This window comes from Drosophila navojoa, chromosome 4, assembly GCF_054131105.1.
Source record: "Drosophila navojoa isolate 15081-1374.11 chromosome 4, UAZ_NAV_1.0, whole genome shotgun sequence".
NCBI lineage: Eukaryota > Metazoa > Arthropoda > Insecta > Diptera > Drosophilidae > Drosophila > Drosophila navojoa.
The window spans coordinates 18045332-18069161 of record NC_142892.1 but is presented as its reverse complement, the minus strand read 5'-3'; the positions used below and the strand labels follow the sequence as shown (position 1 = coordinate 18069161).

At 36.9% G+C, this 23830-nt stretch overlaps 1 protein-coding gene and 1 long non-coding RNA gene across 2 annotated transcripts in view; one reads left to right on the top strand and one right to left on the bottom strand.

The window, feature by feature from the left end:
* The window catches only part of LOC149091463 (uncharacterized), a 71946-nt gene that overhangs the window by 41646 nt on the left and 6470 nt on the right, over nucleotides 1-23830 (top strand). The window contains exon 2 of the long non-coding RNA XR_016196642.1: nucleotides 15260-15310. This is a non-coding gene — a long non-coding RNA (uncharacterized LOC149091463). The remainder of the gene's footprint in view (nucleotides 1-15259; nucleotides 15311-23830) is intronic.
* CheA75a (Chemosensory protein A 75a) lies at nucleotides 3330-4078 on the bottom strand. Its single transcript, XM_018102832.3, has 2 exons — nucleotides 3970-4078; nucleotides 3330-3902 (listed from the first exon to the last, which is right to left on the bottom strand). Exons 1-2 carry the CDS (start codon nucleotides 4018-4020, stop codon nucleotides 3399-3401), a joined length of 555 nt encoding a protein of 184 aa, XP_017958321.1. The 5' UTR covers nucleotides 4021-4078; the 3' UTR covers nucleotides 3330-3398.

Here is a 23830-nt window from a genome sequence, read left to right as displayed (position 1 = left end):
GCATACCTTAGGGCGTTTATCAGTCTTCAATGTTTGCTAAAAGTTGTTATAGGCAGAGTAAAAAGTTAGCTCTATTATATTTCACTAAACTTGTTATGATAATAAATTTAAATGGCATAGATTGAACAGTTTATACAAATAATGAAATAATGATATAGAAAAACTTGAATAAAAACTTAAAAAAAAATGTTTATAAATATAAATAAAAACTTAATACAATAAAAAAAAATTTTTTTTGATTTAATACAAAAAATAATACAAAATAAAAATAAAGAACATAACAAAGATGACATTATAAAAAAAAATTAAAATAAAAATATACCACAATAGAAAAAAAAAAAACATATAAAATTTATAAATAAAAAAAAGTGTTATTTAAATTAAAATGTATGTAAATTTTTGAAATACAAAAAATTATTGCATTGTATTTGTTTATATTTATATATGTACATATATATAAAATATATATGTGATATATAAATAAAATTTTTTTTTATTTATAAAATAAAAAAAAAAAATCTTTTTTAATCAACAAAAGCTAATAAAACAAAATTCAAAATTTTAAAAATAATAAAGTTATAAAATTGATTAAAAAAAAAAAACAGTTTTAGTCAGGCTATTTTCATATTCTAATCAATTTTTAGATCTTTGCACATTCAGGTCAGCTCTTCATGTGAAATATTCAATAAAAATGACTTTCGCAATTTTATGGCTGGCCCTGTCGCCATAAATCGCTGGCAGTTCATAAGATTTGCTCCCGATTTAAGCTGATTCGACCTATTTGAGAGTTGAGGTCACATTTTAATAGTCTCGGCAGCACAGCTTGCATTCAATTAGCAAAGTTTTTATGGCTCGCTTAGGCAATGCGCTAAATTTATCTAGAGAGAGATTTGTGTTGACATCTCCAATAAGCGGCTGTGATATTGATGGATGCATGGCAAGAGCTTGGCGTGGGAAAGCTAATTGTAGGCATCTCTCATCTAGCATCTCTCAAAAATCATGATATCAAAAGCAGAACGGCAGTTAGATCGGCTCATTACCGCCATGGGGAGTCAACCGATGGCTGCTTGAATTGCAGCTAGACACGGAAGCCAATTAGAGTTGCCATCGAGAGTTGGTCCAATTGAATACACATACATAAGCAAGCTAGTCCAATTAGCGCTTGGATCATAAAATCCATAACACCAAACCCAAGTCGAAGCGGAGCCAACAACAACAACAACAACTAACTCAATCATTATGCAATTAGGCAACAGCCCAAAGGGCAACAGATCCCAATTTCATATCAATGGCTCCCTTACAGACAGTTGGAGAGCTGGAGATAGATAGAGAGATATGAGGGCGCACATTAAATCACGCGACCCATTAATAAAATTGTTAAAGTTCTACGCAATGTGCCGCCTCGACGTTTTAATGGCCAAACAGAAGTTTCAGAAAAATATTTAATCATTGTCGCTTGGCATCGTTGCCGGCCATAGATATGCCATAATTCGTTTGAAAACAATTTGTATGCTTTGATTTGATTTGTGGCAGCTCGCCACTTGCAGCTGCAGCTGCCTCTATCTCCCTGTCTCTGTCTCGCTCTCTGTATCTGTGAGTGGATGCCAGCAGACATCAGTTTTATCACCCTGTTTGTGGGCCCATTAAACGATTGTGTAAATTCCGAAAACAAATCAAATTTTAACAAAATTTTTGAAGAAGACATTAAAAATTAGAGATACGCAATTGAGTATTAAAGTTGATTTTTGTTGCTCCCCCTAGATTTTCTTGGCGCTGAGGTCAAGTGAATTGACTAACTAAGTTGACCTATTGAATGTGAAAAATAAAGGAGTAAAGTGTTTTTCTTTTAAGCTTTCGTTAGTTAAAGCAGAGCTAAAAGGGAATGCTAAAGTTTAGCGGATTTAACTCCAAAGAGTTTAGATCGTGTGAAGTCAAAAATTACAAAATTTTTAGTACATAATATATACATTTATTATAATTATTATATTTTACATATAGTAATAATCCTGGCAGAGCATATGTCGAACGTTTTTCTTCCTTTATTTGTTTTTTATTTAAAAAAAAAAAGGTTTTTTTTTTTTTTTTCAATTCAATTTCAATGAAAATTAGGCAACTGGCAACTGAGACCTTCTCCTTCCTTATATATATTTCGGCTGTATTACATATATTTTTCCGCATTTTATATGCTTGTGAATTAGATATATTTCCATTCAGCATTTCAACAAATTTATCATAGTTCAAATCGCGCCCTCAACATTTTGGTCCATCATAAATTTAAAGAAGTTCTTCAACCTTTTAGCATATTTTGTTGCAACTGTACCAAGCTGCAGTTGGAGTTGTCGCAGCTCTGGCGCAACATCTTTGATTGACAATTGTGCAACAGAGTGTGCCATACGCCTGCCAAGGGGGACGCATGTGCTTTTTGAATTGCAGGACTTATCGGGGCAGAGCATCATCTAATGTCATGCCTGACATGAGCTGGCAGCAGAGCCACAGAGCCGCATAGCCGCAGAGGCCCCCAAACTGTCACTTGCTGTTAGCTGCCTTTGACAGAGCATTATTTTTCATTCGTATGCATAGAAATCTGTTGAAACGGGGCGCACGCGCATTGTCCTACCCCAAGTTTGGGGCGGCAGCCAACATGTGTTGCATATTACTTGGAAAATGCCTCAAATAGTTGCAGTCACTCGCACAGATGTTTTGGCAGCAGGCGACCGAGCGAGCGAACGAGCGACCTGGGTGAAAACTAATGCCCGGCTAAAGTGACGTTTTCATTTTTTCGGAAAATCCCCCAGTCGACTTAGTGCGCTGTCGACGGCTCGACATTGGCTATTTTTAACCACGTGGCAGGCGCGTGTGGCAGGCGGCCGACCCCCGAAACCGATCCGATCCGATCCGAACCGAGCCGAACCAAAGTGCTGGGCGGGCCCCCCATTTGCCGCCCTCGTGAATGAATTTATAAATAAAATCAGAGATCACGGGCCGCCACTTCTGGGGAAATCCATCTGTGAATAAGTCAAATATATGTAAATGTCTCCTGCTGAGTTTTTCTTTGCGCACTTTTTTTTGTTGTTTTGTTTTCCTCTAACATTTCGTGACTTTTCTCACTTTTTTTCCTTCTCGGTTGTTTGTAAATTTGTTGAATAAATGCTTTATTATCAGCGCCCAAAAATTGTGGGGGTGTCTTGATAGGGCGCTGAAGCCTGTCTAGCTGTCATCGACACGAAACTGATTTATTTTAGTTATAGCAGAAGAAGCAGGAGCAGCAGGAGGAGGAGGAGCAGTTTGTAATCTGAGCTCTGCGCGAGTTCAGTGCCAAGTTCAGGCTGTTCGCTTTCAAAGACCTTTATTGCTAGTTAAAATAAAATATTAGATAAATGTATGCAAATTCCCAGCACCTAACTCTGACGATCCTCGATCTTCACAAGCATTATAAAGCCACCCACATTCTTGCCGCCGGTAAAGAACGTTATGATGGCCTTGACCATGCCACGTGGCACCTGCTCGGGCCAGTCCTGGGTGTTGAACAGCACGCTTTTGATATAGTACTCGCCCTTGGGTATGGGGCAGGTGTCCTCGCCGACGAGTGGAAAATTCGTGGTCTCACCGTCGCTGACCGACGGCTGCACGAACTGCACATAGAACTTCTTGAAGCACTCGCAAATGCTGGTCTGCGGCACATCGAAGACCATGCGCTTGAAGTCGCCATCGTTGTTGGGACTGGAGTAGAGCTCCACCGAGACCTTGAAGTCATCGTTGTCCATGTCGCCCAGGAACGAGAAGGAGCCGTTGATCGCACGCTCCCGTCCAATCGTTTTCAGATTGTCGAAAATGACAAGCGTCTCCGAGTCGCCCTCGAAGGGCTCCAGCTGCTCATTGCTGACCACATAGGCTTGCTCGCCCTGCTCGAAAGGACATCCCAATGGAGATCAGACAACTCACTCTGTACCACAATCAATTCACACTTACCGCAATGTGATGCACCACCTGGGCAACTATCAGAACGATTGCCCACTTCATTTCGAGCTCGGATCGCACAGTAGCCAATCGTGACAATTGGCCGCTCTATTTATCCACTGGCCCCGGGGCCTATTTACGGCACGCGATATTCATGTCTATCTCTATCCCATGCTGTTTCCACCAATCAGTTTCGTGTTTGTCGATCTTGTCGCAGCATGTTGACTTTGCTACAAAGTTGTTAATTATATTTTATTTTAATATTTACATCAAAGGTTGTAAAGCCTTTGGCTGGTATTTTAATAAGTCATAAATTGTTGGCATAATATCTGTGATTACATTTTTGTTGTCCCTGGCAGCTGACTTCACAGCGCGATCGATTCATGTTGATGGGAAAAGGGCGAAGGCTTGAATTAGTTGATATACTTGACCTTTGTAGATATATTAGCTAAAAATAAGTCACGTTGACACTTCAAATCTATTTTAGGCAGCTAATATTGTGTATTTTATGATAATGGAAACTATGCTTGAATTATTATATTTTAGTATTAAATTTTTATATTATATTATATTATATATATATATTTTGGTAAATGACGCGGTTTCAGTTGTATTTTAATAAGATTAATTTAAATAAATAAATCATTTAATTGAAATATATTTTTAGTATATGCTTTTAGTGCTAATAATATTTCTGAATATATTTAATGGCAACGATACAAAAACATCATTGTCATTTCTTTTTTTATTGTTCTTATTCCCTTTATTCATGCCAGCTCCATATGCTTCATAAGGCATGCTTCACATATTCCATTTTCCATATTTCCATATTTTAATTCAAATAAATGTATAAATAATTTAATTAAAATATATATTTTAGTGCCAATAATATTTCTGAATATATTTTATGTATGAGAGCACTGCTCACAGTTTATTAGACAGACAAATGACAACGATACAAAAAACATCATTGGCATTTCTCTTTCTATTTTACTTATTCCCTGCATCTATGCCAGTTCCATATGGCATGTTTCGCATATTCCATTCCGTTCAAAATCTCTGCCACGTTCCATAAATTCCACTTTACAAGAATCGCACACCATTCAAATGTCCGCCTCGTAAGGGCTGAGAGCACTTCAAGCATAAGGTTCGATAAGGTCACCTAGTTGGACGCAGAGTCGACTTTTCTAGTTCTACTTTAATACCAGTTGCTATGCTATGCTCATATGCTCTTCACTTCATAGCGATTTCTCTCTGATTTTAGATTGAGTTTAGATTCCAAAGAGCCTGCGCTCTTTAGCCAGCATGACTGCAGAGATTCTACGTAGTTTTACCCTAATTTTTTCAGTTCCTTCCACTTTCAGTTTTCATACGTTCAGTTGAATCAACTGTCAAATATACAAAATAAAAATAAATAAACTTTAACGAATTTCCTAAGTTTTTATATAATTGATTTATAAATTTAATAGCAAATTTAATCGCACTTCATTAAATATCATTTACACATACCTTTTTTTCAAACTACGCTTTCATATTATCTCAACTAATCAGGTCCACATAATCGACTTTCAATTCAGTCGGCCCACAAGATTTCGTTTATGTAAATCTCTTATGCAAATACACAGCCCAATTAACGCCTTAGAACGTGCCAGAGTTTATTGCGCAAAGAGGCAGCCAATTGATTTATGCAAAATGAGTTGGAAGTAACGGCACAATCTGGTTGGTAGCCGCAGTGTCTAAGCCAAATAGGCCCGAGCAGCGAATTGAACCTCACGTCGAGAACACCCACAGAGCCAGATTCGACAAGACCTCGAAAATCAATCAACCTCGATTTTTATAGTTATTCATTGTGTGGTTTGGCCCCTTTTCCCCACTGCCTCCCTCTTCCTCTCTTCAAAAGCATAGCAGAAAATAAAAAAGAAACTCGAAAAATCTTAATAATAAATTGCTGTGATTTAATCAATTGTAGCAGGTGTTTTTACAACTGCACGCAGTGCCCCAAAACAAAAAACAACAAAAGCAAAATCCAAGAAAAAACTGGTTGAGTCTTTGGCTCTTTCGTTGCTCTCGTGGGCTGTTGTTTGATTTGCGCAAATTAGCGCGCGCAAAGACATAAAAAAAGAGCGAAACCCAAACAAAACACACGAGACAAACCTGCTGCACAGACAGCCCACAATGAGCCAGGGCAGCAGCAGCAGTAGCAACAGCAACAGCAACAGCAGCAGCAAGTTGCACAAACACACACTCACACACACACAGGCAAAGTTCACACGCTTTGTGTGCAATTGAATTTGAAATGTGCAGCACTAAAAATCAACATTTAATGCACTAACCCAACGATGACAATCTTCGATCTGGCGACGCAGGCTCAACTGCGTTTGCCATAAACTAGAACCCACACACAATCATCGTGGGGCAGAGGCATTAGCTGGTGTGAAGAGTTGAGAGAGGGTGTTGGGCTGAGTAGCTGCCCGCCTGCTGTTAGTTCAAAGTTGCAAATCGATCTAAATGGACGAAAATACGATTTATAATGCTACCTAGTTGGGGCTCTGCCAAACCTCATATAACCTGTGAGATGATGGTTGGCTTATAATTGGAACTTATTGCTTTTGGTTGGCTCATTTATTTTATTTTATTTTTTTCGTTCTAAACATTTGCAGCCTATGAAAAAATATGTAAAAATTACCTCTTAAATTAAAATTAATTTTAATTGATTTTATAATTATATAATATATATTTGCAATATATTAATATATTTTTATTTTTATTACTTTTGTTTGTTCCTTAATTCAATTTTGATTTAATCAATTTAATTAATTTAATTTCATTTTTATTGTATATTGTATACTGAATTTAGTTTTATTTTTATATTTTAATTTAATAAATTGTATTTTAAGTTCAGTTATTTTTTTTTTATATATAATCATTAAATGTATCAATATATTTGCATATATTTTTTTAAACTTTCTATTTAAATTATTAATTTTTATTTATTATATTCATTTTTATTACAATATACATATTGTATATTGAATTTAGTTTTATTTTTATATTTTAATTTAGTAAATTGTATATTAATTTACTTTTTTTTTTATAGAATCATTAAATGTATCAATATATTTGCATACGGTTTTTTTAAATTTTGTATTTAATTTATTTATATTTATTAATTTACATTTAAATAAATTGTAAATAAGTTTATATTTTTATTTTGATGTATGCTTGATATTAAAAATGTCACTTTGAATTAGATTTTGATTAAAATAATATTGTATTCATTTTAGTGTGTTGTTTATATAATTATTAAATACATCAATATAGTTAACTTTAATTTTATATTTATCAAAACAACTTGATTACTTAAACCGCTAATTAATGTAAGTGACAATTTTGTGCGACTCATTTAAAGGAAAATATATCTATTTTATCATAGCTTTATTATATTTATTTATGAACTGAAGTTCTCTAAAATGTTAAGCAACTTCGCTTGATAATCTTAGGCTCAGTCAAATTGCAGTTTCCGCCTTTATAAACATCTTGTTCGACTAATGTTGCAATGCTTTAATTTTTGATTGATATTATTATATTATATATTAGCATTTATCAATCAAATGAACGCAGGTAGGCAACAAATCGTGTACCCAAATGTCTCATATCTCACGTACAACGCCTCAGGTGCATATGCTTAAAGCACACATACATACATACATACTTATTTAAGCTATGCTCTCTCGGTTGGCATCGTCGACTGGGTCGCAGCCAGAAACCGCACTGGGGCAGCCAATTATGCCGTTTGCCCCAAAAATAAAGAAAAGAAACATATATAGAAATATACATACATGTATGGTATATATATTTACGTGTGTGTGTGATTATGTATGTAAATGTGCAATGGCACTGTTGGTGGATCAGGTCGGCAGGTCCGTTGCGCATGCGCACCGCATGACGTCCAATAAAATTAAGCGCGTGTTGCATGTTGTCGTTGTTGCAGTTGCTGCTAGAGTTGTTGTTGCTGTTGTTGTTGTTGTTGTTGTTGTTGTTGCCCACTTGACCAACAAACGAAACAACACGTACAAAGTTTGACGCGTGACGTGCTTGCTTAGCTCATTAGTTACACTAGACAACAAAGGACAAAAGTTACATTGAGCATTCAAATTGGCTTATTAAATAACAAAAACAAATATAAATAAATATGAATATAATTTCATAATACATTTAGAATTTTATGTACATTAAATTATTCATTGTTCGCTTTATCTAATTATTATTGATATTTACTTGTGTAATTAATGAAAACAATTTTATGTTTACTTATAATAATTTTTATATATTTAATTTACTGATGGTTGGCCTAAAATAAATAAAACAAAAATGTTATCTGCCTAAAAAAATGATGTTCAGTATTTTTATTAAAATTTTTTATATGTTTACTTTAATTTTCGATATATTGATATTTTGTATATTATATTTGATATTTTGTAAATTAGAAGGAAATCATTGAATTTTAATTTTATTTATTTTTTATAAATGCACAGTAACTTTAAATATTTATAGGATTTTTGTTTTTTATTTAATTTTTACCAATATACTTATTTAATTTATAATATTCAAGTACTCGATGGCACTTTAGTAATATATTTATAAATACTAAATATTTATATATTATTTATTTATATATTTTATATTTATATATTTAAATATGTATCGATATTAATCAAATCGTTATATCTTTATTGTTCCATCTAACGCACAATTGTGTTGCCTTGTGTACTTTGTGGCTGCCACTTGTGGCACGAACACACCGCCTCGTACACCACCAACACAAGGGCAACAACTTTCGTATTAGGCCAATGCGCCAACAACAACAACAGCAAAATTAATTTTTTTTTTTGTGCGAGCCACAGTCAAAGTTGGAGTCGAAGTTGCCGTTGGAAGCCGCGGAAGCCGCTTGCGCCTGTATAGGAAGCTTTTTTTTGTGTGTGTGTGTGTGTGTGTGTGGCGAGCCTTTTAACATTTATGCCAAGTGGCAATAGCACCACCCCGCCGCCAGTGCCCCCCAACACCCCCTGCGTGTGTGCGGCCTCCCTCTTGGAGTGCGCTCCATTGCAGTTAATTTTCGCAACGACGCAATAGACGCTCGCTGCGCAGCTCCCACGCGGCGCAGCTGGTTTAACAACCTGCCGACGCGTCGCGGCAGCCGCCTTATCACCTGCCCCAGCAGCACCAGCCGCTGCATCGCCAGCCAGCCAGCTGTTTTTATTTATCTTTATATACATATATATATGTGTGTATATATATTTATTAATATATTTATTTCTGCGAAGCTTGTTTTGGTTTTTGGCGCGCAAAATTTCTGGTTTCGTAATGTTTATCGTTTTCATTTTGTATTTTCTTATTTATTTGGGCTGTGGCTAGGCGTGGGCCAGCCTCAGTTCGTTCGCAAGCGCGCGCTCAATCAAAATTGCTTTTAATTAATTGAAATACGTTACCTTAATTGCATAGTAATTAAATGTTTGATTTATTTTACTAGCCGAGCTGTTGCTTTTCCAGGCTGGCTGCTCGCACGACCTGTTATCCAGCCTCTCTGCATAGGTCTGGCTGGCTTAGAGCCAATGATGATTATGCTAATGTCTGTTATTTAAGATCGGGGAATTGCTAATATGATTTCGTAATATGCATTCTTATTAGCTGAAACCATTCGCTTGAGTGGACAACTCAAGTGTTATTTTATGGCTTGAGGGAACTATAAAGCCGTGGAGCTTTATGGAGTACTTTACATATATTATAATAAGAGGGTGCTCTAGAGTCGAGAGTGGTCGACTGGGCTTGAATTGCTCGAATAAGAGAACACTGTGTTCATATCAAGGTACAGACAAACGGTTAGATGAAGACGTTTCTTCTTTCGGATAATGAATAACATATACATACGTATATGGTTCTTTGGTTTCCAAAGTTTTCGGTGTTTGCAGATCGAAAATATGATATCATATAAGTAGACACACAGGCGGAAAAGGAAAATATAAATATTTTTAAAAATGTATGCATTATATGTATTATATTTATTTTTTTAATGTTAATTTTTTTTATAAAAGAGAAGTGTATATATTTTTGAAAATAGGTTATTGTTTTTAAATCTATCAATATTTAATTTTATAAATTTAATTGTTTTTTTTACGATTTTCATGTTTTGCCGTTAAACAAAATCGAGAATTGCTTTTACACTTTTTATAAATTTATATTTATTATTGGAATAGAAAATACAATAAACATTATTTTGTATTTTAACATTGATTTCTGTTTTAGCTGTTAGATAAAATTGTCGAAGAAGACTTTTAACATTGCTCTTATATTTATACTTGTATAAGTTATTTATTATATATTAAGTATTCCTTAAGAATAGATTTATATATCCCAGAATGCCAGCTTAGCATCCCCATATTCCCGTACATTTCCCATACCATAATCGTAGTCTATAATAGATCGATCCCAAAAGTATGCTTCTCGAAATTTCCGATGAGCCCTTGTCTATTTGGTTCTGAGAAGATTTGGTAAATAATTAATGCACCTGTGTCACGTCATGATCGGCAGAGCTTTTGATAAACATATTTTCGCGCAATCACTTGTTAATAAATTGCATTTCATATATTTTGCTGCCCATTGATTGCGGCCTTTGTGCCGTTCCTGCGAAACCGCCTTGAGTTGGATGGGACAGTGTCCATATCGCCTTTATATGCATTTATGGCGGCCTCCGTCTATATTTAGTTATCGCAGTGGCTACAATAAAAAATCAACTAATTGCCATGTGTACATCGTTTATCCTTGATCTTCAATGGTTCATTAACTCCAATGGCGACGATAGCAGCGATCAACAAAACCAACCGGCTGGACGGCAGCAGCAACAATGCTGTGGAGCGTATTTAATACAATTAACTCGGTACGTTTATAAGATTAACCTCGGACAGAGAAGGACTGAGAGAGAGAGAGAGAGAGAGAGAGTGAGAGAGAGGTTCCAAGATCATGCTGAGCCTGCGCGGCGCAGATTAACAATCAATTAAAATTGACAACCAAGCAACAACAGGCAAGTGCAGTGCAGTGCTGTGCAGAGCACTCTGGAGTGCCTGTCTGATGGTAAAGGAAACTAATTATAAAGGCTGCATAAAAGGCGCCATTTAGACCCCGACGACACGCAATAATTACGCCCAATTAATAGCAATAACTTTGCAAATTAGATAATTTGGGGTCCGAGGCATTAAAAAGAGAGAAGAAGATAAATAAAAAGCAATGCAGCATCTGCATGCGCTGCACGCGAGGCAACAACATCATGTGGGTAATCAGACGGCGTGGCAGTTGTCGCTCCCTGCAAGAGCAGGTTGCCCAGAGCTGAGTAAACCAGTTACGACTCCTCACTCCAATCCACTCCACTCCACTCCAGTGTGCAAACAATAGATGTAACTAAAGTGCAACTATTAGATACTATATAATTTTCAATTATGTGCCCAGAGTTTTTCCTCATGAATTTACATGGCAATATAACCTTTCGACTTTGACATATGCACATATATCTTTGCCTTGGCTCAACAGATGGCAGCAGTTCCATAGTTAACCACTTGACTAACCATAACCCCTGCAGGCAGCCAACTCCACTTCTGAACTTGGGCAATTTATCAAAAGCAACACGCCAAGCCAAGCCAAGGCAGAGCAAAGGCAAATGCAAGGCAGCCAAGCAGTCGCTCATCCCGTCAGCTCAAGAAGCAGCAGAAACCATAGCCGGCAGCTGAGTGGAGTCTAGTATTACATAAGCAAAGTCAACAGCAGCGGGCTTATCTAGCGGCCCAGCTGCAAAGATCAACTGCAGCCGCGGCAAACGAAATGGCACAAGATCAGAGTCAGACTCAGAGTCAGAGTCAGCAAGAGAGTCTCAGCTGGGCTGGACTGGGGCGCAGCAGCTGGCAAAAGGTGGCGGCACTGTACCAAGAGGACAGCAAGTGGGCCGCACTGGGCCAACCTTGCAACAGCAACAGCTGCAACTGCAACTGCAAGAGCAACTTCTTGGGGCTGGCACGCGCTTAGCACAAGTCCAGCTCGCAATGTTTGTTTGAGTGAATGACCAGAGCCGAAGCTGGAGCAGCAGGCAAACAGTAGCTCATTGTGTCTGTCTCCCGCCCTCTTCGGTTGGGGAGCGAGTTTTATCGGGCATGGCAATTGATTTGTTTGTGGCCATTGGGCAAGTGACAGGCTCATTCCAATCAGGCTCATGCCAGAGCAGCTCGGGCGCGCACACGCCTCCAATTAGAGTCTAAACGACAATTGTACTTTTAACCCAATTTACTATGCGCATTGCTTTGTTTTCTCACTGCCTTTAACAATAAATCTGAATTTGTGTAAAGTTTTTGAAAGTCGCCTCTGTACGCTCTATGCCCATGCCCATGCTCATGCTCATGCCCATACTCATTGCTCTGTGTCCCGCTACCCCATCTGGGCAACTGTTTGTATGTCTATCTGTCTGTCAGTCCTCCTCTCCGAAACTCAGCTCAATTCAAGTCGCGAGCCTCCAGAGTTTCCGTCGCCTTGCAGCTAACTGCTGGCAGTGTCTTCTGCATACTCTAACAGAAAATGAAAGCAAATTATAAATTATGGATATTTAGGAATAATATTTATTTATTCGATCAATCTTAAAAAACTTGAATTTTTGGCACAATTCTGCACAATATAGATAATTAAATAATTATTATATATATCTTAGATATATTTCGATTCCTGTTTAAGAACTGTAATTCTTGGAAATGCAATCTGAAATCATGAAGAAAATCCAATGATTCCCGAGCTTAAAAATTGATTTCTTTCTTAACTTCTGTTCTTGTAAATTAATTATTAGGTCTTCCTATACATATTAAAATTGTATTCGATATATAGTTTACATACATATATCAGATCTTTAATAATTACAAAAGGAATTATAGTAGTCGTAAGACAGTTTGAAGGAATCTATTCTACATCATTCATCCTAAAGCTCTACATATTTCTAGCAGCCGTATCGAGCTCTTTCGATCTTGCAAAGAGCATCTATAGTTCGTCTAATATGTCATTTATTTCTTCGTTCTTGTTTATGTATTTGATTATTTGCTTAAATCTTTATCGCTGGGGCTGCTCGCATCGCCTCCCTCATTCGTATGCAGGCAACGTACGCTGTCGTTTGCATCCACATGCGAGCAACACAAAGGGAGAGGGAGAGAGAAAGATCGAGGAACCAAGAAAAGGAGCGTAAGAGTGAGAGGGAGACAGAGACAGAGAGAGAGAGAGGGAGATACTCGATGCCAGTTGAGTCGAAGTCGGAGCCAGTGGGGCGTTGTGTTCAGATCCATTAAGGCAATGACCTGTTTTCATATCATTTTTTTTTCATATATGCATACATGCATACAGGCATACATACATATATATGTGTATGTTTCTTGCTACATATGTGTTGCTGCTTTGTTGTTGTTTTGTCTCGCTCCCTCGCATTTGGCACCGTGTGGCGTAGGCGTGTGCAGGCAGGCGACTGCGACGTCCGAGCTCTCTGCCGGCAGAGGGTTAGGCACACGCAATCGGATCGGTCGGTCGGACGGTCGGTCGCCCGATCCGTCAGTCTGTCCTCCTCGACATCGACGTCGTCGTCGCATGTGTCCATGTTGCAAGTTGATAGTAAAAATTATGATGATTCTTGCCCCAACCAGCAACTGCCTTCAACTGGTCAAACGAGTTTTTTTTTTCGTTATTGTTGTTGTTTTTATTTTTTTTTTTCTTATACTCTGTGGCCTGTGCATATTTATCTTTGCGTTGTCGTTGCCTCCACTTCATTAGGTCTTTAATTTTGTATCGACTGGAAGCGCCTATCAAAACACAGAAAAGGCAGCCTGGTTTCTTTTTTTTTTCCTACATCTTCTCTCTTTTTTTACTTTTTTTTTTTTGCAGTTGTACGAGTCTCGATACTCGGAACGTGAAAAAAGCCTTTGGCGCGTAAAATCTTTTGGGTTCATTAGAACGTTGAACGTTCAGCGTTGTTGTCGTTGGATAAGCTGGCCTGTGCTCCACAGCACGGAGCGAGCCTGTGCCTCAGTCTCAGCTTGTGCCTGTGCCTGTGCCTGACCATGGGCATGGGCTCATGCGCAATCAAGTCGTTTCTCTGGCGCTGTCAGTTTGACAGAACATCTGCGGTTTAATCTGGTTTCGGATGTGCCGGCCGGATTGCGCTCGTCTCTATCTCTAGCCAGCTACAGTTGGGTACAGTACGAGCGTAGGTGCCTTGCGTTGCCTCTGCTCCAGCCATTGCAAAAGTTCTTGTGGTTTTTGTATAGCTTGTCTTGCCATGTCTAGTTAATCAGCGTGACAATTGTAACAACCAGAAATGAGCTAAGTAAAAGCTGTACTTCTTGCCAGCGAACTCCTTCTATATTCATCAACGGCAAAAGCCACTATCAATTTTTATTGGGCATAGCTGGCGATACTCGAATACCCTTGTAGAGATAGTTAGTTTGGAAGCTAGATATGTGTACTCAGGGATTTTTAAATGATGAAGCTTGAATGTGTTGATATTTTTGTTAATATCCTTAAAAGAAAACTGGATAAGTCTTTATGAAAATGATCTCATAGATCAGGCAATAATAAATCTTGAGGCGGGCTGTTTCAATGACTGTCTTATTATTATATTATATTATTAATATTATAGTACGTGTAGCCCTTTTCTAGTTTGCGTTAGATATTATATTATAATATTTGAAATTGTTTTTTATTTATTTTTCTTATAGATAAAAAATGTATTTTTTAATATTTATTGAACAAGTTTTCTGCCATTTATGTCAACTTAATCTAGTTTACATTTTACATTGCTTTATTGTATATATTAAATATTATGAAATCTTAATAAACAATTTTAAATTTATTAAAAAATTTTTATTACTTATAGTATAATTTTTATTAATTATTTAAGATTTAATGATAAATATCTGAAGCACAAAATTAAAATGTATTCTGATTTAAATATAAATTTCTTTTTCCTTAGCTCTTGATTTCTGTAAAGTATAAAAAATACAACGATATTTCATTACTCATATATTATTTTAGTTTTGAGCAAGAAAGAGTTTGCAAAATTTTGCTATTATTTATCAATTTAAATAAATCTAGCTAATATCATTCAAAACTGTGATGTTAATATATATATAATATTAATAATATTTTTTATTTAAATTAATTTAACTAGGACAAATTTTAATAAATTATGTGGAGTTGATTTGCGCCTTTGAATAATATTCTTATGCATTTTCAGATCAGTTTCTGGCCACCTGATGGTTTATCTGCCGTTGGCTGTGTGCGCAAGGTAAAAGTCTTTCTATTTGCCCAGCTATCCACAATCTACGGCTCTGGCTGTGTGCCTGGCCATTATTCGTATCTCTTATTTGTGCTGAGCATTTCTTTGCTTTGGCTGCCGTTGACTTTGTCGTTTGTTTGGCTACTTAGATTTCCCAGAGTCAATATTGATCTGTTACTTAGCTGTGCTCATATCGCGCTTGCTTATGCACAACCTTGACCATATAATTGCTGCACTCAGGGTCAGCTGAGAATTCTAATTATTTAGCAAACGATCCGCGATCGCGGATCGGCGATCCACGAGTGGCTGCATCGCTTTGCCATCCTTGAAAAACAAATTGAAATCTGTTTATGGAGAACTCGTGCATAGCTTCAAATCAAAGTTGGCTCTAATGGGCCACACCCCCGGCGGGCATTACCACTTCATCAGCTCTGGCCCAGAGACGTTAATAATAATAAATGCAAGCCAAAGTTTAAACGCTGACCACAATGCAAATATTGGCGATCATTTTAATCACCATTCATTTTACATAAATTGATCTGGCTGTTGTGGGTGCAACTCTTTGAACGAGACATGGAGAGAGGGACGGGGGGGCAGAAGGGGTGCATCCACTTGGCCTGTACCTTTTGGGCAATCATATTTCCATAACGGTGCGACCGCATCCAAGCTATATATACGAAACGTCAATATCTACTACTCTCTGGCCCCCAGAGCACAAACATATAGCATGCGGGTCGACTCCACAGCACAGCACGACAAATGAATCACGCAGCGAATTGGGTTGAGGCAGCGAATGTGGGCTAGAAGAGGGGAGGCGGGTGAGAGGGGCTCATCCAGCAGAAACTGAGCTCAAATAGCAAACAGCGACATTGACAATGAGCCAAATGCGATCCCAAAAGCGATTCCAATAGCGAACCAAACGGTAGCCAAACCAAAGCACACTAAACAGCAGCTACAACAACAACAACAACAACAACCACAACAACAACAACAGCAGCAAGAAAACACGAAACGTGCGAGCTTTTTGGCTTAAGTTTTTTTCAGTCTTTTTTCTCCATTTTGAAGCATGATCGGGCATGATCGTTAAGCAATGCACAGTAGCTGCTCGAGCGTCATAATAACAGCAACAACAAGATGTAGTAGAGGTAGTCCCTGCTTGCCAACTCTGCTGCCCTACCCCCGCCCGCCCACAATAGACCTATGTCTTTATGGATGTGTGTGTGTGTGTGGGGCACAGCTGCAGCGCTGCAGGGTGTACACTGTACAGTGAGTACCAGTCGCAGCGAATCGAGTCGGCGCAAGTCGCGCGCATGCGCAACAAATCAACACAGCCAAAGTCAAATACCCAAGTTTTTACCGGCAGACCCCAGTGTGTTGGGAGTCTTTGGAGCCTAAGAGCAAATGGCAAAACCGGTTTGTCTCTTGTTCTTGTTGTTGTTGTTGTTGTTCTTACTATTGCTGTTGTTGTTGTTGTTGTTGTAGAGCTATACGAAACAGCGACAACGATGCATAAAGCTTTTAAGAACCTTCTTTGTTGTAGCTTGCAGTTGCAGCTGCACTGAGCGAAATGCATGTTGAGTTGATTCTTGCAAAGTTTGACACGGGAATACAATTTTTCAATTACAAAATTACAAGTTGCTTCTTTTTATAAAAAATATTATGATTAAATTTATTTAAAATACACCAAATATTTATGCTCACTATATTATTATTATTATTATTATTATTGAAAAATAATATGATCTGTTAAATTTTGGATAACATTATTATAATTAATTTATTATTTATATTTAAATATATCAAATTTAAATTCATTGTATAAAATATGTAATTAAAAATTAAAAAACTAAAAATCTGCCATATATTATTATTTGAAATGTAATATTATTTATAATATATTACATTATATATACATTATATATTATTTATTTATATCTTATATAAATTAATTTTCATTAATTCACAATAATGTTTAATACATAAATATTTACATTTTTTATCAATAATTTATTTGAACTTTCTTCGATTGACTTAAATAATATGCTTAAATATTAAAATTAATAATATTAAAATTGAATTATAGTATAATTGAATCTTAATTTGGAATAATTTGCATTTAATATACAAATATCTATTCTACTTTTTTCTGAATTAGATTTGAAATAATTTTACATATATGTACATATATAGAGAATAAAATCTAATAGTGATAATAATACTATTCTTACATCTTACAAATAAGTAATTAGTAAATTAGAAGACGAAAAACATTCACAGATTTTTGGCATAGTAGAACTATCACAGCTGCATAAGCAATACTGCAGGCTAACATAATTACTGTCATAAGAGGGACTACCCCTGCTAATTTAACAAATTTTTGTTATTTTCGCCAGCCTATCCTTTGTCATATGCTTGAAACTTCTGCCTTAAGCCAGTGCCCGATCTAATTGAATTTCTCTTTTTTCCCATTTCATTGCCTTTATAATTACCCAGATTGATAAATAGATGCCTTGGCTAGTTCGACACCCCTTCTATACATATGTATATGCATATCGATTTATATACATACATACATATATATATATATATATCGAAATTATGGACTGAACCTTTTGCCTCCAATTTCGTTGCGTGTAATTGCCACTTGGAGCACAAAAGCTTTTATTTTATATATATATGTATTTTTTTTTGCTCTTACTGCTGCTGGTGCTCTGCGGCTGCTGCTTTTCGTTTTCCATGCGGTTCTTTTCCTTCCTCTATGTTTAAGGCGGCTGCGCTCCCGTCTTAAGCTGCATTACAACTTTTTACTGCGTCTTAAACTGAAATCGAGTTTTGTTTGTACTATGTAGTTTTCTATCTGTGCAACTCCGCCTGAAACATCAACGCCCAGCTCATGGGTCTCTCTCTCTAGTTATAAATACGCACACACATATCTATATATGTGTGTATATATATGTGTATGTATGTTTATATGTGTGTGCGTTTGTCTCTGACAATCTGCTGTTTGATGGTTACAACAACGTTGCCATCGTCATCATCATTGTCCTCATCATTATCATCGTCAGCGTCATTATCATCGTCAGCGGGTTGAAGTCGTCCAGTAGCTGCGCTTAATTGCATTTTGACTTGCGGCGTGAAGTTGCATTGTGTGCGTGTGTGTGTGTATACACATTGACTCCCTATCCCCAGCACCGCCCCCTGGTACCGCCTCTACTGCCGCCCCGTATGTAGAACTCTCTATGCTTGTCTTTGGTCTATTTGCTTAGCGCTACGAGGCGTCGCGTCGCCTCTTTTTGGCGTATGCCCAGTAGCTGCCTCGGCCAATGTTGGAAATTGTTTCTTCTTCTTTTTATTTATTTATTATTATTTTTTTTATTTTTTGTAAGTTTTTGCCCCTACTCAACTCTCAGCTCTATAGTATTTGTATTTGTATTTTTGTTGTAGTTTTTTTATGACTTGCAACTGTTGTGTTGCGCTGTTTTGTTTGTGCTATGCTGATTGAATGCGCTTTGTTAGCTAGTCAGTCCAACTGTCCCGATAGTAGCAGGTCCCCGTTGCTGCTTAGCAAAGGGTATGGTGCTGGGCATGGAGACGGTTTTGGGGCTCTTTTGTTAGCTTTGGCAGCAGCCATAAATGTAATTTGGCTATTGTTCGTTTGACGTGATTAGTTACAGTCGCGTTATTAATAATTTTATTGCATTTTGCCTATTGTTCGAAATTAGTTGATTACTCATACGCCATGTACAACAGAACATAACAGAACAATTGAATCGAATCCAATCTGAATTGCATAGCTAACATAGAAGTTAAATTAGAAATATTATTTAATATGGCAAACTTAGAAAATGAAATAAATAATCTGATTTGCATAAAGTATTTTGCTCAAATCTGTATGTATTTTATTATTTATTTACCAAAAAATTTTTAATTAAGATTTTATTCTAGCTAAGTTTATTTCGATGGCTGTAAAGTATTTAAATTTTCTTTGGTTTATTTTATAATTATTTAATTATTTAAAAAAAAATATATTTTAAATAAATTTTATTATTCATTATTATTTATTAAATTAGCATAGATTTTAATATTACTTTATTTTATTCTTAAATCTGATATGTTTTTGTTTGCTTAAACTATATTCTCAATTTTTATACCCTCAACCCATTAAAAATGGGAAATCAATTTTTTAGTTTAAATAGTTTTTATATGCTTAAAATTGTCAATAATTTAATTTTATAATTATTTTAAAGTTTTTATATTTATTTTAGATTTAATATATGATATCCCAGTAAGTCTATATTAAAATGCTTTTTCATTCCTTGAATTTAAAAAATTTCTTAGATTTCAGACTAGATAATGTCATTTGCCTATATTACCATATATTTTCATATTCTTTACATATCAAAGCGTTTCTTTTCGTTATCAGGAAGGTGTTAGTTTATTGTGTGCCATAACTTCAGCTTAGGGCATGATTGCTATTCTCCTTTTCAGTTGTCGCAATTACCTAGATGATTTTCATAGGCTAAGCCTTAACTGTGCTTTAATAGTCCCATAAATTGAGCCACATTATGGCCCCCGCCTCTCGCCAGTTTATGGCCAAAACAGATTTCATTATAAATAGGTTAAGACGCTAAATTTACTAGGCATAAAAGATCGAGCAGCAGCAGCAGCACACAAACATAAACCTTTAAACCTAAACACGCACTTAAGTAATAAAAAATAAAGAAGAAGAAAAAAAAAAAACAAATAAACCAACAGCAACTAAGACGAAAAACATGACATTAAATTGCATGAGGTTAAAAAAAAAAAAAAAACAGAAAAATAATAATATTGTCTATAGTCGCTGAGGGGAGCGCATAAGAACACAGGTGTTCAGCTGGCGTACGTAAAAAAAAGCAACAACAACAACAACAACGAACTTAAAATCAAGTTTTAAAGATTCAACGACGACGACGACGACGGCAACGGCACTTAAACAGCTCCAGCAGAAGACAGCCGAAGCTGACAGTGCTGGAGTAGGAGGAGGAGAAGGTGGTGGAGGACGCGCTCAGAACTGGAGACCTTTAAATGCGCACGACGACGACGATGATGCGGGCCGAGCTGCAACAACAGCAGCAGCATCCAAACGAGTCGCCTCAAAACACTTTGTGCAGCCCCCGAGCAGAGGCAGCTGAGGGGCCAAGCCAAACCAAACCCAAACCCAAAGACACGAGTCCCAAGCAGCGCTCTTCACGTCGATCGTGCATGCATCAACTTGTCGATTTCGAGCTCGAGTCGGAGTCGCAGTCGGAGTTGGAGTTGGAGTTCGCCTCCCTCTACCCTTGGCCTGGCCTGAAGAGCCTGGCCCCTGTCTGATTATGATCAGAGCGAGAGCTATATGAGCTGTTGTGAGCTGCCACTGCCACTGCCGCTGCGGCTGCTGCTGCTGCTGCTGCTGCTGGTTGCAAGTACTCATATAATAAACATAATGATAATGCCTGACGCTGCCTGATTGTCCAAGTGCTTCAGCTGCAGCTTCAGCCTGTGCACTGTCTCCGCCTCTGGTGTCTCGTTGCTACTGTGTGTGAGTTTGATTGTGTGTGAGTTTGATTGTGTGTGTGTGTGTGTGTGTGTATAATTTTTATATAATTTCTTCGCGAACGTCGCACACTGTTGACACTTGGATAATAGAGAAGCCAACAAAATGCATTGAGTGCATATTGGCAGACTTGAAATTTGCATTTGCATATGTATTAGGTGAGAAGCTGTTCTTTATAGAGTACTCTTTCGATTTGATATTCATATGCATACAATATTTTTGTTAGTATGTGTGGCAATTTATAAATATGATGAGTATTGAATGTTGAGCTCAATAGTTTTTATATTATTAAGAACTCTTAGTGGTAGATTTTCTAAATATTTAGAAACATTCTATATATATTTATATGTTCTCTCTAGTTCTTAAAACAAATGTGAGCAGAACATTTTATATAAGCATAGTCTTAATTAAAGTTCAATTCGATATTTGCATATTAATGTATATTAAGTGCAATATATGTATTTAATATATTTATTATAATATTTTTTATCAAATTGTTCCCATTATTATATTGCCTGCCGAAAAGAAAATAGGGTGTTCTAGATTAGAATAAATAGAAGAAATATGGAATATATATTTATATGTATTTAAATAATAATGTTAATATTTTTTGGAAGTACTTCCTTACTAATACAAATAAATAAATATAAATATTTTCTAATTGATTTATATATTAATGTCTAAATATCTCTTAGATGAAATAGCTTTAATTCTTTAATATTTTCTCTAAATTCATATATTTTATTTAAATATATTTATTTTAAAATATTCAACTGTCATTCTTTATAAATTTCTAACATCATATTTTCCTCATAGAAAATTTCCATGCCCTGATTTGATTTATATTCTATTCCATACATTTCCATAAACTGCTTGTAGTTATTAATATTTTGTGTAACTTAATTTGGTTCAGCTTAATCCTAAAACCGACTTTAGCCTTGGTACCCTTTGGGTATACACACACACACAAAGACACACTTACGCAGTGTGGAAGTGTGTTTGTAATGAGTTCAAACAAGCGCGAACCGAAAACCAGCAGCAGCTGAACCCCTCGGGCCGCAGTTAATCAACAAGTTTATGCAAAACTTAAAAACCAGAACAGGAAAATGAAAAGCGAGCAATAACCCAGGCAGTTGGCAGTTGGCAGTTCGCAGTTGGCAGCAGGCAGCAGGCAGCAGGCAGTACACAAAACGCACACCTCAAGCCAGCTCAAAAAACAAGTCAATATGATCGATCGTTTGCTTGATTAAACCTAATTGAAAACGAAAATGCCCAATACACACACACACTCACACACAGAGATCGAACGACACACACACGAGCACAGCTCGCTGTCATGATCACTTGTCCAAGCTGCTTGTGTGTGTGTGTGTGTGTGTGTAGTCCGGTCCGGCAAGTTGCCAGCGAACAGGCCTGCCTGGCTGGGCTCGACTACTACGGCCAACGACGAGAATGTTGAAATCAAAACAAAAACGTAAAAGATCAACGCACAAAGAGGCAAACGGCGAGCGCCACTAAATTTTGGCGGGAGACTACTGTACCCCCATAACGAACGAACGACCGAACGAAGCAGCGAAGAACGAACGGCCAGCAGAATAAGACGAACAAAACAAACTACAACCGGAGTGCAGCAGCGGACTCGCGCTCTCTATGAGCTGTGAGTGTGTGTGTGAGTGTGTGTGTATAGAAAATTGAGAGCAGAAGCAACATAAACTGAGAGCGAATGCTGTCCAAGAGAAATAACAGTCTTAAGAGCAAGTGCTCCATGGAAGAGCATGAGTGACCGGTTAGCTCAGAGAGGGAGAGAGAGAGATCATGTCTTGAAGAGTGAGAGCTGCAGCGAGAGTTGAGAGAGAGAGAGAGAGAGTGAGTGCATCGGACAGTGTTGCCGTGCTGCAGTTGTGCAGAGATTTCAATGCAGCATGAAATATAATAATTGCAAGGAACTGAACGAGCTGAACTGACTTGATCTTGGCATATATTTATAGAGGGGGGAGGTATCAAAAAAAGATTACTACTTTAATGTTTATCTAATTTGTCTTGATATAAGTATATGAAATGTAATAACAAAGAACTGATCGAGCTAAATAGAGATGATCTTGGCATATGTCAATACAGCGTGGTATAAATTAAGGAATAGCAATCGACTGTTCAGGCCTGTTTGATTTTTTATAAGTTAATATAAGATATTATTGCAAAGTACAAGTTAATCGAGTTGATCAAGCTAACTGAACTGTATAAAGAATAGCTAACTGAGCTAATCTTGGCTTTTACGTATATAGAAAGTAGATATACAGAATTGAAGCAGAAGAAATGATGAGAATGATCGATTTGAAGTGACTTAATGAAGAGATTAAAAGGTTAGATGAATCGAACCGATCTAGCTGATCAAGCAGATGGATGACTTGATCTTAGCAAATATTAGTAGATTGAATATAAATAATAGAAATAAATCTAACTTGTTATGGAATATAACAAACGATTTTCATTTGAGCAGTGGAAATTGATCAATTCTTGTTTCTTTTAAATCACACTACAAAAATCAAAGCTAGAAAGTTTTTAAATCTCGCCAAAGCTAGCCACATTTATAGTCCTTGTTGGCCACAGAGCCTGGGATATTAGCCTGTGAAACAGTGAGAGGGGGGCAGAGGTAGAGAGAGTGTAATAACCTCAAACAGACCCACAGATGCGGTCACCCCAAGCAAACATCGAACCAACCAGGCAACTCTCTACCAACCAAGCCAAACCAAACCAGACAACGAACCAACCGCCAGAATAAATTTCAGAACTGAGCAAAAGCGAACGCAAAAAAAAAAAGAAGTAAAAAAGAGCGAAATGGAGGGATACAGAACGTTACTTGTTTCTTGAAGGGTCCACACGATCGTCGTCGCACTACGACTCCCATCCCATACGATCCCCACGACGAAGCGTCGTCAATTTGCAAGTTTTTCCTT